The sequence below is a fragment of the Thermobia domestica genome, chromosome 12 (genome assembly GCF_964235325.1).
Source record: "Thermobia domestica chromosome 12, izTheDome1.hap1.1, whole genome shotgun sequence".
Lineage (NCBI taxonomy): Eukaryota > Metazoa > Arthropoda > Insecta > Zygentoma > Lepismatidae > Thermobia > Thermobia domestica.
In genome coordinates, this window is record NC_137465.1 from 58133413 (window position 1) to 58149656 (window position 16244).

Genomic DNA, 16244 nt, shown 5'->3' on the forward strand with positions numbered 1-16244 from the left:
GCGAACTTTGAGTCGGATCTGATTCTGCCTTGGTCTGTACGTTGCTTGTGAGGCAGAAAAATCTGTGTTGAACACAACTTTTAGTTTACTACCTTATTTTAAGTTTTTTTCTTCTTTTAGCTACAATTCACAGCCACACTCATGAAATACGTTTATTCATCTCTTTGTATTAGGTTTGAATAACATATCTAAATGTGATTTATTTCGTTGAGGAGGTACACAGAATCAAAGCAGTCTATTATATTTTTCTCAAAGCCAATAATGAGTAATGAATGATATGATAGGAAATAATTCTAGTAAATAAGCTGAGTATGCAGTAGGATAGAAAACAAGGTATTTAATTTACCAATACAAGTCGACATTGATTGAGTAGTACGAGAATCTGTACACAAATTAACCATTCGTTTATATATATTGACAATCAAATATATTGACACTACAAATTATCTACCATATTACCACTCATTGGGCTTTAACTGCCATGTTTTTTTTTCTTTGCTGGACTGAGTTTACCGTCTTTTTCAGTACAGAAGCTATATACGACTTGGACATAAAGTTCAAGTTGGAATAAAAACCATCTTAATGCTCCCTACCGAGAATCGAACCCGAGTCCCCGTGCCCAAAGGCGTTGCGCTAGCCGCTAGACTAGCATGGAGGTCTATAATTATGCTTAGACTTTTGACCAGAGTTGGGCATTTTTTCCTAACCTTCACTCACACTTACCCTCAACGAACTTCCTATTACTCTCACACACTCGCCCTCACCCTCAAATATTGTTCACCCCTCATCCTCAATGGACTCAATTATACTCATACTGAATTGATCTCACATTCAAATATTGTTCATACCCTCTCCTCTATCGACACACTCAGACTCCTTCATCCGCGCACTCAATATTATTGAGCCCTTCATTCTAACTCAGTCTTAGCTTCAATCAATTCCTTCACACCCGTCTTCACTCACCCTCACCCTCATGTACCGAAATGAGGCTGAAGGCAGACCTAATTAGGGCAAAGTGAGTAGAGCCTGTTTATTCCACCTGTGCCCTCGGAAACTATGCGAACTATACTTCGGCCCCACCTCCGCCACCCTCTGGCGGATGAAACTCTCCCTTTGCTTAGGGAAAAGAAGTGAACGATCTCAACTGTGTTGCCAATTTGTCATTCAGTCGTTTCGTCTCAACGAGTGAAGATCGTAGGCTACTTAGAGTGGCTAACAAGACAGAGCACAGCGAAGTCCGTGAAGTAATTCATTGTGGCAACAATTGAAAGATTCCGGCCGCAGCAACTTGTCCCTCCTCTTTCGAGGGAGATACGGGAAAACACACATCGATAGTAGCGTCAGGAGGGGCACATTTGAAATAGAAACGCTCTAGCTCGTGACATCGTGATTTTTTTGATTATCTAAATAATATGGGCACTTCTTTGTTCATATTGGAGTAGGCGGGCTCTCTCCTTATCGGCCGTTGTCTTAAGTCTTTAAATAAACTCTTGCTGTACTACTAGAGGGTAGTGAACTCCCTCATGGCTATTTGAATAGCGTACGAACTTTTGGCGTGGGAGGCTCGGGGTCTATTCACGGCAGGAGCTCATGTGTTTGTGATCTCACGTTGAGTGTAGGTGCGCGTCTCATATAGAGTCGCTGCTGAAAGGGACACTAAACTCAAATCCAACCAACTACTCGAAGGTAATGTCTTCCTTCCAGTAATTCCAGTATTGAGCAGTAAAACCCATCCGAGGAAGAATTTAGGGGTACATCGATTAGCGCGATGGACCAAGCCCCATACCATTTATACAGTTATACTTACAGGTGGACCCAACTCCATAGCGAATAGGAGTCTGCTGACGTCTCTAGTGTCAGCACTGGAGTGTTTTAAGGCAAGCTTAACGTTCCGACACCATAAGGTACCGAGTAATACGATATTACCATAACCCGCAGACTCTAACTCTTAGAAACCAGAATGGGCTAAAATCCCAACTCGTCCTATCTCAGCTTAAGCATGAGGTAATACCAAATTTTACTAGTTTCAAATTAAGATGGGAATCCCTCCCTCAATTAGTGATTGATCCACTAGCTACCCTTATGGGGTAACAATCTTTATACCGTCGAGTATATCAGGTTTTGCGTCTCTGGGGTATCTGACTTACACAAGTATTGAGTTTAAAACCGGATCTCAACATTGAGGCCGGTAATCAAAAGTAACTTTTTCGGAATGTAGGTTTCTTGTAATTTGTAAATTCGTCGTAATCTCAAATTCATTCTGTCTCTTTACGACAATACGCTTTACTTCTCTCAAATCTTAGCAGTAATGATGAAGGCACTTGTCAACCTCAAGGATAAGACAAGGACGAAGTATGAACCATTGACGAGACAATATTTTTCTACTCTTTAAGGATATTCGGCTCTGCGGTGAACACAAATTTTCACTCCTACTGAAATTTCGATATTTGTTTTCATGATTCAGGCTTATATAACAGTTATAGACGCACTCAACTCCGACTTATATACCACATTAACATTTTACACTTAAAATTTAAAAATATTAAGTGTGTCCTTAAGGGGCAATCTCATATCCAAAATATATACTATATCAAACAATATTTTTCAAATTCCTCTTCGTAACTTACTACTATTTACTTAAAAATATAGCTAGTATTTGTGAGGCAGTGTTCAGTAGTTTGTCGCCAAACCACATAATGTCAATTGATTCGTTGGAAACGGGAATTTACTACTTCACTTTTGTAAGTACAGTAGTAGTTATTACTTGTTAAAATAAACGTTCCAAAATATTAGTAAATTCTACGTTTAAATTATCTGGACAGTGTCGTTGTCAATGTTTCAATATTAATCAAAGAAATCTCATGTATGAAACTGGAAACACCACATTTCTGGCGGTGATAGGAAAGGACTTTTCAAATAGTGGAAACTTTGGGAGTCTGCAGTTATTACTAAGTGCGAAGTGCACTTATATGAATAAATTACCAGGTATACCAGGGGTGTAGCCAAGGGGGGGGGCCCATCGGGGCCCGGCCCCCCCAAATGGTTTCCTGGCCCCCCCAAATGACCAACTTTTAAAACATCATAGTAAAATTATCTCGCTCCATTCATTTAAAAGTAACAAAGTTTATTGACAATTAATGATTTATGATAAAATAGTATGGAGAAATATTGTTTTTCCATACCGATCGAAAAATAGTATAGTATCTTTTCCTTATACCGATCGAAAAATACGATACTTTATTGTGACAGCAGATTACCCAATTAACTGCGATTTATATTTGACAGTTTGAAGACAAACGTTTTAACAAGGTACTACAAATTCAGCCATAAAACAAAGGTACTAAACTGATTTGTAAGTACAGTATATTTCATATGTTTTAACATGTGTTTTAAAAAAACATAGAGGATGGAAAATTTGTTGAGAAACAATGCTTTTATTCAATTTGGATTTCATTCGCTCTCTTTTATTTCTACTCAGTGTAATAAAATAATTATATTTTGTTTTAGTCACGAATAATAAATACATATTTCTGTCAAGAAACCATAAAGAAATTAAGTGAAATTTCAAAGAAAATCAATCTTGTGTAGATAGGTTCTGTATACAAGGTCTTAAATTTAAATATAAAGGTAACCAAGAAAAGTTTTGTTGCTTTTTCACCCACCACCTTCGAACATCGATATGCCACCTAACCTGGAAGATAAAAAATAGTCTCCATCAGCATCGACGACCTTCTGAAAACGTTTTGGAAGGCCATGCAATCCATCGCGGTAGAACTTGGTGGGCCGTGAAACGAAGAAAGTATGAGGTGCATTTTGGACTTTTACTAGGGATTTGAACTGGCGTCCTCTAAGGTGATTCTCCAAAGAATGGAACAGGTGATAATCGGACGGTGCAATACCCGGGAAATATAGTGGTTGTAATATTGTTTCCCATTCAAGGCGGAAAATGGTGTCCTGAGTCATCCTAGCCACGTGGGACTTAGCGTTGTCCCATAAACGAGGACCCATTTGCAATTCAGAAGTGATGGCTCCAGAGTTTTGAGTTTTTTGTTGAGTACAGCTCAACTGCTGACAGTACACAGTTGAACTGATATTCTGACCAGCTGGTAGCAGTTCCCGATGCACGATGCACCAAACACACAGAAGGACCTTCTTCTGGTACAGTGCTGGTTTCTGCTGTTTTGAAATCGGTTCATGGGATGCTAACCAATGATGACGGCGCCGTGGATATTCGTATAGGACACACTTTTTATCACATGTCAACGCCCTGTCCAGAAATGGCTCCGAAACAGTAAATAAACACAGGCGACTGTCGCGTTGCCTTCTGGCCCGTAGTCAAAATATGAGAGACCCATCGACCCAACTTGTAGTGCTTCACAAGTTGATGGATGTGCTGCCGAATGGTTTCTCCACATACTGAATTGTAGTCCCAGTTCCTCTTTGTATTACATGTTTTGGTCTTCTGGCACGTGGTGTTTTCGGGTGTTTCGTCACCGTCCTTAAACTTGTTAAACCACCGCTGCACTGTCCGCGTCGTCACGACACCCTCACCAAAGGCCTGGCATATCTTCTGTCCTGGTACAGCGGCGTTTGACCTCCATTTGAACTCGTTCAGCATACATGCTCTTATGACGCTCTGTGGATGTCCCATGTTCCCTCTGTCTTTACGCAAGTTCACGGTGTGTCTGAATTGCCACAACCAGGTAGTATGTTGGATATACCCACACCAACAACTGGACATGTCCACGGAAACAGGGACAAAAATTCATGAAAGTAATATAGTTATAATTTTTAGTTAAGTTATTCTTATGATAAAAATATAGTTGTATGTAGCTGGCATCATTAATTTTTTTTCAGAGAATTACTATTTTCTTAATTTTTCCGTAGGTTACCTTTAATCTACTAAGTTTTAATGTTGATTATGCTATACAGCTTTATTTATTATTACATAGGTCTCATTATTTTCTGTCGGTATCCCAAGTAAAATTTCATATAACTGATGAAACCTTTTCTTAAAGTAAAGTTCCATGTTCCACTTAATTGAACTGTGCTTATTTCAAGTTATTATAAATGTATGTTGCTTATATTTAATAATGAAAGATCGTTGACAAATGTAACGTGAGTTACCCGACTCTGTGCATATTCCACTAAAATAAATAGTCATAAAATGTAAATAAAAATTTAATATTTTTGCCATAATTAAATTATGTGTGTCCCTATCTTACATAGTAATTTCATGCACATAGCTATGTCAGCACAAAAGAAAATGTACCGAAAAATCACAGGTTCTGAATGTAGGGAAATTATATGTAACGTGAGTTACTATAGTATTTTCTCCTAGGTTTGCTGTATCATATAAAATGACGATATTTGGTAATTATCTGTATAAATATGACAGCTTTCCTTTTTTTAAGTTTATTTGTGGTTAGTATTCTTCAAAATATACGTCATTACGTAACGTGAGTTACCATGGACATACCCATCTGACGTTCGCCTTATCTCCACTAGCATTCAACTCACAGTGTGAGGTCCAATTGAACACAGACCTCCACGAAAAGTGACAGAACCTTCTTGGTTACCTTTATAGTTATGCACAAAAGTATAGCGTTTGGTCCTGGGCAGTAGTTCTTGATTAAGCATAATAAAAACTATATTGAATATAATTTATGAATAATAATAATAATAATAATAATAATAATAATAATAATAATAATAATAATAATAATAATAATAATAATAATAATAATAATAAGCTAAAATAGTGTTTTTAGCCTTCCAGAAGGAAATCAAAATTTTCCTTTCTTTCAGGCCTCAAAAACACTAGCAGCAACACCTTTTTTTTTGGCTTTGTACATTGTAGCGGCCCCCCCTCTCAAGAACGACGGGCCCCCCCTACACAAACCTGCTGGCTACACCCCTGAGGTATACTTTAGTTACTGTATAATTAGAAAATGAATGTACGAATTCTGTGAAGCGGAGCTTTATTGTTGTATTGTAAATTAAATAGCTTTCTATTTGGCTTTATTTAAATGTAGATACATAGAAGTTGCTGTGTTGATATAATTAGAATTCTTAGAGGTTGCTTCTCAAATTCAGTTGATAGTTATTACAAATATACCTCCCATTAAACGAATGCATTTTGAAAACAATATAACTGAAAGTCACCATGGTTGTGACTTTGTAAATCTTGAACCACTCGACTGATCTCGATCAAACTTTTTAACAACATGAGGTTCGGGCCTGGGATGGTTTTTATCATTTCACTTTAAAAGTGCAAGTTAGGGGAGATATTTAAAAATGATCGAAAGTAAACCGATATTCATAGGCGCCGACTTTGGAGGGGGGGCAGGACACTTTTGGCCAATTCAATATTTAAAGGTAGGGTCCTCGTCTCCCCCCCCCCCCAATATAATCCAGTCGAGGAAAAATTAAGAAAGAGGAGCAAGCATTTCTGTGGCAAACTTTGTCGTGCCTTTAATTCTATATTAGGAACAGACTTCTTATTCGATAGAAAACGCCATTTTCAAATTTGTGTTTAATAGAGCACTGAAGCTTCAAGCAAACACTCTGGCAGCATTGATATGACAAGTAAAGATCAATGTGGTACGCAAACTTACAGTGAAGTTCCCAAATTTTGGACTTGAATTTGTTTCAATGCCTTTAGACAAATTTGACTTAGGTTGTGAATTTCCCAGCGGAACAGATGCAGCCGACCGAGATCTGGAAGGGGGAAGCAGTTGATAGAAAACGGCTGAATATAATGATATATTTATTCATTGTTTGCTCCCACCCCAATATTTTCTTCAAGTCGGTTCCTATGCCGATATTAGTGTTAAATTCATAGTTTTCGGGGCTGCTGAGACGAACAGTGACACTTTCGATACAGTTTAAATCCAAATTTACCCCTTTATGTCCAAAATGAGAGTATTCTTCCCGTGCGAAGAACGGTTATTTTGCTAGTATTTAATAAATATTAATTATAATATTGGTAACCAACTGTAAACTGTTAAAAGATTGATTTAAAATTGGACTGAATTGTATATTTATGTAATTTAAAGGACAAATACTAGAATCTAATCATGGTGTTAATGTTACCTGTTTGTTGAAGTTTAGCGTCTCTCTTCAGCACCAAGGCTATATAAGAACGTAAACCAACAGTTTAAGATAGAAGACGAAGCTTCGTGGTGCGTTCGAATTTCAATGTTCTCTCATTGAGGATAGAATTCGGGGCTCCGTGCACCAAAGGGTCTGTTATACGTAAAATGAACCATTGTACGTTTACTGTGACAATTCAAAATGTAGAAATAGTTAATTAGCCATTTATCTAGATATTCTGTTAAGTCAATGTTTTAAAGAAAATGCAAATACTAATACGCAATTTTAATTTAGATTTTCTTGTTTACAATGAAATATAACTAATCGGTACTACTTTGATTGAAAAATCAAAATTATTGAAGGAAAACTCTTTTATGATCACTCATTAAATAATTACCATATAAGTTAAATTAATATAAAGCAAAACACACATTTTCCATTAATTTATCTTATACTGCATACAGTATATGCAAAGATAAGTTATTCACCCTTGTTACGTATGAAGATGAAATGAAATACAGGGTGTCCGGAAAGGGACTGACAGTTTTTGAAAGTGTAAGTTTTAATACGGTCAGAGATACAGACGAAAAAACATTCATATTGAAGAAAAACTCAAAAAGTTTTGTTCAGCAAATTTTCATACTTGACCGCTGACGGCACTAGTATCGCCGATAAACTGAAGTGGCGTCGGCAGTCGAAAAGGCGTAATGCGTGTGGTGGTTTGAAGATACAAATGTGTTGTTCAAGTTCAACGAAACTTTCGACGTGTTTACCACAAGGATCCTCCATCATGCAACAGTTTCCAGGCGTGGAAGGATCAATTTTTATCAACGGGGAGTGTAGCGAAACAACACAACGATGGTAAATAGCGTGTGTCAGAAGAAAATGTGGAAGCAATAAGAGAGTGTTTCTCATGTAGCCCGAGGAAGTCAATTCGCGCAGCGAGCAGGCAATTGGCAATTCCAAAAGCAACAGTGCACGATGTGGTACACAAACGATTACGTTTGGGCGCGTATAAGGTGCAGTTGTTGGAAGAAATTAAGCCCAACGATAAGCCACAGAGAGCAGCATTTGCAACTGAAATTCTGGACAGGATTGATTATGACTATAATTTCCTATTGAACGTTGTTTTTTTCTGATGAGGCAACTTTTCACTTGTCTGACTGTGTTAACAGACACAGTGTTATGATATGGGGATCTGAGAATCCGCATGCGTACATAGAACATTCTAGAGACAGTCCCAAATTGAATGTTTGGTGTGCTTTAACACATAACGCAGTTATAGGCCCCTTCTTTTTCATAGAGCAAACTATAACAGGAAATGTGTTCTTAGACATGCTTCAACACTTTGCTGTTTCCCAGTTACAACATTTGCAACCTCAAGTGATATTTCAATTGGAAGGTGCCCCGCCACATTGGAGCCTACCAAGTGAGGGAGTACCTTGATACTGAATTTCCTGACCGTTGGATAGATCGTGATCGGACAATTAGGTGGCCTGCACGCTCTCCTGATGTTACTCCCTTGGACTTCTTCCTGTGGGTGTGTGTGAAAGACCTTGTGTATTCTGGTGAAAATGTGCGTAACCTTGATGAACTGCAGAACCGTATTAGGAATGCGATTGCTTCAGTAACACCTCAGATGTTACAGAATACTGGAGAGAGATTGAGTTCAGCCTACATATTGAAAGTTACAAATTGAACTCACGTGGAGTTAAAATGACTTGTAAGTAAGACCAAATAAACTTTTTGAATTCTTCTTTAAAATGCATGTTTGTTCTTCTGTGTCTCTGACCATATTAAAACTATACACTTTTAAAAACCGTAAGTCCCATTCCGGACACCCTGTATTTCAGGTTTACGTCCCACGATTATGCCGTATAGGCTAAAGGAGACGGATATGATGAGAAATGAATGAAATTGTGGAATGAAGAAAGTGGGAGGAAACGGGAGAACCTTGGAAAACAAACACACATAGTATTTGTGCACCACAAAGGTTACTTGATGCTAGTTGTGATCAAACCAAGAACCCCATACACCAGAGGTGAATGCTCTACCACTGAGTAACCGGGGTTATGTAATGTAATGACGTACCATGGTTATGTAATGATGTATTTTTGTAGTAGGCCTAATGATTTTTCACTTCGAAATCTGATAAATTGTGTTTTACATACGCACAAGGAAATTAAATATTTTTCACCTTGAATTTTGTACAGATATTAAAAAGAAAATAATCCAACTGCGGATTTATGAATACTGAAGAATTTCTTAACGCATTTTGTTACCAAACTGAGTATCACCAAAAACACAAGTGCGTAGATTTACTGTGTAAACACAATAAAATAAACTTTATATACGTGCATTTATTAGATATGCATGTGCACATATAAAAAATGCTACCAGTGCTTTAAGTGTTTCAAACGTAACAAAAATATTACTGGAAGATTCTGTTAATAATATACACAATACTTCGGGCTGGCTTAATGCACCTTAGTTTGTATACTGTTCTGCAGAAAGGCTTTCGGAATCTGTGATGAACTGTTCCATTTAATTCTAGCCTGATTAAATATAACTATAAATAAAAGCTTAATACAGATACAATGTTAAGGTTTCACTAGAATTTAATGTTTGCTAAAATAGGCTCCAAAGAACAGAAGTTTCACTATTTTCCGTTTATATTTACGACTAACCATTTTCTTCTATAGTAAATAAGAACTTCGAGTAAAAAGACCAAAGTTGTCAATAAAATTCCTACTGCAAATATGTAAAAACTACCCAGTAAATGCACTAGAGCTAATTCCCGGAATCCGTTGCACGTGTTATTACATTCCTCACTGGTTTTTGCTTTGTTGATTTCATCTAAATACCATTTGTTAATTAAACCAACTTCATGCATTGTGCGTAAAAGAGTATTGAAACGGGAAATAAAAGGTGAACCTTTAGGAAAAGGAACAGCTGAGAACTGGATACCTAATGTCTCTTTGATAAAATGAAATGGATCGTCGCACACAGAACATGGGATAACTTTTCCCTCACAGTACTTTAAAAGTGGTATGGAGGCAACTACAGCAAGCGACTCACCTCGAAATACATCCTTAAGTAATTGTTCATAATTGTTCTCTACTTGAAATCTTCGATATATCGCACTAAATAAAGGATTCGATTCATCGTTTAGAATACCCTGATAGAAACCGACTCCTTTAACAGTTAACTTGGATTGTGCCAATTCTTGCAACGTGTTGATGTCTGGATAATGACGAGGAAAAGTAAGATTACTAATAATAGCACCTTGAAAAAGTGATCCAATAATCAAACAGAAATATGTCCAACTAAAGAAAATTATTCTCACGGATGAACGTTTGGGATGTTTAACAGACATCTGCATAAGAACACCAAACATGTTCAACAATACTCGACTAAAATCACCTCTTTTAAGATCCTGGAAAGCTTTGGAAATAATACTAATTAGCAGTATCGAAACACCTATACAGATCAAGACATGAGTGTCATAAAACTTAAGAAGGGATTTCCAATATGGAAGTCTTCCAGCTTTCTTAACCAGAAATACTGATGGCAATGCAGCCATAAATTCAGAGAACTCCATTATCTCTAATCTTTGATAAAGAACACCTAAAGCAGCAAATGCAACGTCAACTTTTCTCATTGCTATATCTCCCATCATGTCTGTCCATGTCTCGTTTGGAAGTTTATATCCGAATTTCCCATAATCATGAACACTCGTAACAACATCAGACAAGTTCATGTATTTAATCGCTTCTTTGAAGATTTGTGCTAAATATCCTTCAAAAATATAGTTCGTATCTTGTTTTGAGAAGCCGAAAAATGGAAGAACCTTAGCATAAGCACCGGTAATTCTAAATGGATAGCCTGCAAAGTTGGAAGTTTCTGTCACAGAATTTGAGTGTTCAAATACACTTTTGGCATCATATAACTTCGACAAAGGGACACGTTTCTTGTTAAATACGACGTGAAATGGATTGTATGAAATAACTAAAGCAGTGCCACATTCTGCAACAGATTGAGATTCTTGTACGTTCGCATTACAAGGGGCAACAAATATCAAGGTAAGTCTAAGAAGTTTCATTTCCAAATGCTTAGGTACAACATTGCAATAAATATTCTGAAACTTGGGATTAGTTGTTGATTTGATAACGACAATTAAACTAACATTATGTTTCCAATAAAGCATATCTTCAATGAAATATATGTTTCTAGCAGAAGATTCATTTTCCAGAAAAATAATTATGACAGAGTTTTCTTTAACAATATCTTTATGTATACTTTTGTGTTCACTACTGTAATGATCAATGATAATCGTAGGTCGAGAGTGAATTCCCAAAATTTCCTGTATTTCTGTCACCATTGACTCTTCACATATGAAGCAGAGTATAGTCATAAGTCGTGATTGTGGAAAAACTTCGTTGTATAACTCAGTTATGGATAATGATATTTCACTACTCATGGATTGATTAGAGTTTTCCAGAAAATTGTAAATATTTTGTCTTGCTGAGCTCTTTGTTACAAAGGTGAAAAGTATAAATTCGATGATAATACGTTTTAAACATTCCATTATTTCTGCTTCCTTGAGAAAATGATCTCCAAATGACGTAGTGTGCAACAACATGTACCTGAAACATAATAAACAAAAATACATTACTTGAAATAGTTTTACCGGTAGTACTACTCTAGATTCTTTATGTGAGTCAACAGACTGTACGCGAGAGAGCGTTCTATTAAAGTTTTGTAGTTAAATGTACAAAAAGGGGTTGTTAAAGTTCGTGTGCGTACTATGAGGGATATTGTTTGCAAGCTATTATGTACGCTGTTTTATAAGTTAATTAAGAGTGCAAAGGAAACTAAAGCAAACGCACGAGGATATTTTTAATTTTTTTTTTTTTTACCTGATACTGAAATATAGGACCACTAGTAATAAGCCGTTCATGGCATATAGTGCCATGTATGGAAGAAATACTGAATCAGTTTAAACTCCGATCGTTGGAGGTAGTGATTTTCAACGTTTGGTCTCGAACATTGTCATGTAGAACGAGAACTCAACTCAGTGATGTACTGACTGACTTAAATGACTGCCTCCAACGAACTGACGCAGGTAGGTACTTGAAACTGATATAATTATTATTTCTTTCATAGATGGCAGTAGAAGGGTAAAATGAGGGAGAACGCAGGGGACGTCATTACTCTACTTCCAAAAAATATCTATGGCGTGCCCCCACTTCCTAAAAAATTACAATGGGCAAAGATAGGCACAGGGGCGGCGTGACATCATGCGTTCCCTTACCTTTTCAGATCTACTTTTACCCCTGTGGTAGTATATATCAAGAGTCGCTTATTAGGCTATAAGTGGCGTGATATTTCATCAGTTACACTTTACAGTTTATACATACCGTATGATTTGTTTTTGCATAACTCGCGTTATCGTTTCTCTTCCACTAATAAGTACGAAATATCTGAGTTTGTAACCGGATCCGTGGGTTTTCCTCGGGTTTTCCTTTACTCCCACATTCTCATTCTTCCATCATCATTCATTTGCCTTAACCATCCGTCTCCCTTAACTTAAAGGGCATAACCTTGGAATGTCAAACTGAAAGATTTCATTTCACTTCAAAGATTTACAAAATGTCTCAAATACGACTTCTGATGTTCTTCTTCAATTATCCTTCCTCTGAGTAGCTTTCTATAACCTTTCGCTTTAAATGTAAGTGTTCTTACTGTCCAAAATTTCCTACGTATTCTTATAGGAAACTCATTCTCGAATTCTTCGTTACATTCTTCCGCGACATAACAGGCATGGTTTCTTGAAGTCAAAATAGGGTTCAACGGTTCTTAATTTCTTGTTTACAGGAGATCTGCTTTACCTGCTAATGTCTCCCTGAACACTAGTTCGACTGGCATCTCCGTCGTGTGCATGTAGTTTCTTGGGGTTCTCCCGTTTCCTTCCATTTTCTTCATTCCACCCGTTCATGCACTTCTCATCACCGTCTTCTTTAGCCTAGCCGGCATAACCGTGGGACTTAAAACAGAAAGATTTCATTTCATTTCATTTTTCGACTGGTGTATACAATATCTTCCTATAATCATTATAAACGGTGTTAGGGTCCTTGTTTTTCCAGTTTTTATATTTTTCATCCTTGAACACTTTACGAACAGTTTGTTAGTGTGAAAATTTTCTATTATAGAGTGGTTCTAGGTTTAATACTCAGTTTTTCATCATGGAAAATACTCAATTCTTCACAAATCATTTCTACATTGCTTAAAATAAAAAAAAGCGTAGAATAAAATACGGAAATTCCAACCTGTTATAAAAATAGTCTATAAATATGCATTTCACGTTAAACTAGATAGGATTATTGTATTTTAGTCTAGCGGCGAAATCGAGTAATGGGGGGCTTAAGGGGTACAACATGTTATCAAGTTCCAACTGATATATTTTGATTTATGGGTCCCTAGGGAACATGAAACGGTTTGTTGGCATTCTTGAATTTCTAAAATTACGTCAGGAGCCGCCATTTTGTAAAGTGATGGCAGTTGTCAGAAATACACTACTTTGTCTGTAAATATACATGAAAGGCACTCAATATATGGATATTTAGTGTATGTTTGTATGATACGAGGTCGTATAAGTTTGGATAAATTATGTAAAATGTGATAATAGGAGACATAAAATATATTTTCAATATAGCGGTCAAGAATTTTCAAAATGGCCGTCGAATCTTTACTTATTAATCTAGCCAAGTTTGATATCAAACAATATATTTAAAGGGATGTGAAATTCAATACAGATGTTTAAAATGAAGCAACAAGCATGTGAAAGAAGATATTGTGGGTGACAGAACCAAAATATTGGCTATCGATTCTTTCTTGGAAACGGAAGTGAATAAATGCAAAATAAATACATCACCACTCTAGTGACAAGAAACTTTTCAGCCAGTTGGCGCGTACTTGGCTTTTGGCTTTCTTCGGTTGCACTTGAAACGCATGCTTTCATATAATGTGCTTTTTGTTGTACTTACAAGCGATACTTTAGCCCATTTGCAGAGTGTCATAGCACCAGTGGCCGTCCATTGATTGGACTTATAAAACGCTTGCGTCATGCTTGAATGGAACACGGAATGCAAGGTTGCCCGCATGTAACTTCGTTACATGAATCCAGCTTGCGGCATGCTTGCACGTTTACCAATTAAGCTGGATGCATGCTTGACCGATTTCCAATTCAAGCTTACAGCAAACGGTTTACAAGTTGTCTCTCCTACTATGACAGCGTCTATAATACATGGTAAAAATTTTAAATGATGCAAATAAATTACAACTAATTATGTATGACATGAAACCTCACCAGTTTTAATGAGACAATAACATGGAAAACTGAAATGCAAAATAAGAATAGTTTCACTTGAGTAATGTCCAAGAAAAATGATATACCAGAATCTGCATCAACATCTTCATAATCAACAATGTTAGTTGAGTACGGATTTTTACAGTCTGTGGTACAGGTACATGCTCCATTAATACAAGGTAATTTTTAGCCACGAGCTCATTGCAATTTGATAGCACGACAACTTTCGTTGTAAGGACCGGTTTAATTTACCGTCTTGCAGTTTCCATTCAATGGTGGTTACCAAGAGCAATTGTTCCTGAGCAACATCAAATGTGAACCAGACAAATGCTTGGTAGCAAGCAAGCTCGCTGGATGTGGTAATTTAGAGCATCAGCAGTTGGTGGAAGAGCCTCGAGATCTTTACTTCATTTCCTAAAAAACATGGCTTCTGACTTTGCTTGTGTTCACAAACGGTGATAATGGCTACAGACAAATTCCTTCGCTTTTCCCAGTGTGTCTTCGGTCAGTTCATCTTTTCTCAAACCGTCAAGAAAAAACGGCTAGTTCTTGAAAACATGCCATGGAGTCATTTTCCCAATGCCATAGAAATGACTAACAGTATCACAACCTGTAATGCTATGAAAGGCTGCGATATTATGTCTCAATTCATGAGGCAATACAATATCATGGACAGTAATAAACCTAGGTTGACTTGTTGTTCCGGCTTTAAACCATATTTTCTTTAGGAGCTAATCAGCAAACTGCAGCAAGAGTACAAGAATATCTGTGTCATTGGCAACAACAAGTAGACGTTTGAAACCTCTTTGGCACGCATCAATCCAATGAAGAATTACTGTCGTGTCACCTTCGTGGTTCGACTTTAGCATCGATACATCCTTCTGTGTTGAACATTGAACCTCTTTTGCTTCAGTAAACCCACCCAATACTACAATTTGGTACCGTTCCACTTGTTCGGCTTTTGTAATCAAGTATTCAGATAATATCTTTGCCAAATTAGCTTTGTTCTCTGGCTATGAACTGGTTCCAATTCTTTCCATTGGTTACGTCATCATTAAGGGAAAGAACTCGGACAAGAACCTTCTGTTGCTGGTCTTTTCTTTCGAGTAGTAGCCTTCATGGAGATATCATAATATCGATCAAATAGAAAATTAATCTCTACTCTAGAAGAATAGGTTAAAGGCTTAAGTTCTGGAAAATTTTCTCTGAGTATCTGTCTGCATACTCCCTAAATGAAGAGCAATCTGGAATTCTTCCCAAGGACTGCGTAAGTTGTTGTCCATCTATGATAATGCATGTTAATTCATTGTTAGATGGTGGAGATGACTTCACAACCCTAACTGTCAAGATGTGAATGAGTTCGGACTTGTTACATGTGGTACGAACATCACCCTTGGAATCAGCAATATATATTGGGACAGGAGTGAGCTCGTAGTCGAGAATAGATTGCAGATTTATTTCTCGACCTGATTCTGTAGCAATCTATGAAAAATGTCTACTTTTTTTTTTTTTGACTAATTTGAGTTTTTCTTCTTTAGCCTGTTAAACTCTATCACTAGTATTCTCCAATGTCAACGTCTTGATATGTTTCAGACACATGAAACTTCTGAGGTATAGTCATCAATCAGTCCTGAACAAAAATGTTCCTCTTTTATGTGTCTACAATAAAGACTCTGTAATATGAGATGGGGCTAGATTACGTGTCGATATAGACATTAAATTTTCTTGATTTACAGAGAAAGCACCGAATTTCTTAAATTCATAGACAAGATTTCTAACA

At 36.9% G+C, this 16244-nt stretch overlaps 1 protein-coding gene across 1 annotated transcript; it reads right to left on the minus strand.

Moving 5' to 3' along the window:
* Positions 1–9754: 9754 nt before the first annotated feature.
* Positions 9755–11476, minus strand: LOC145665969 (glutamate receptor ionotropic, delta-1-like). Its single transcript, XM_081733075.1, has one exon. It carries the CDS (start codon positions 11474–11476, stop codon positions 9755–9757), a length of 1722 nt encoding a protein of 573 aa, XP_081589201.1.
* Between the last annotated feature and the right edge of the window lie 4768 nt (positions 11477–16244).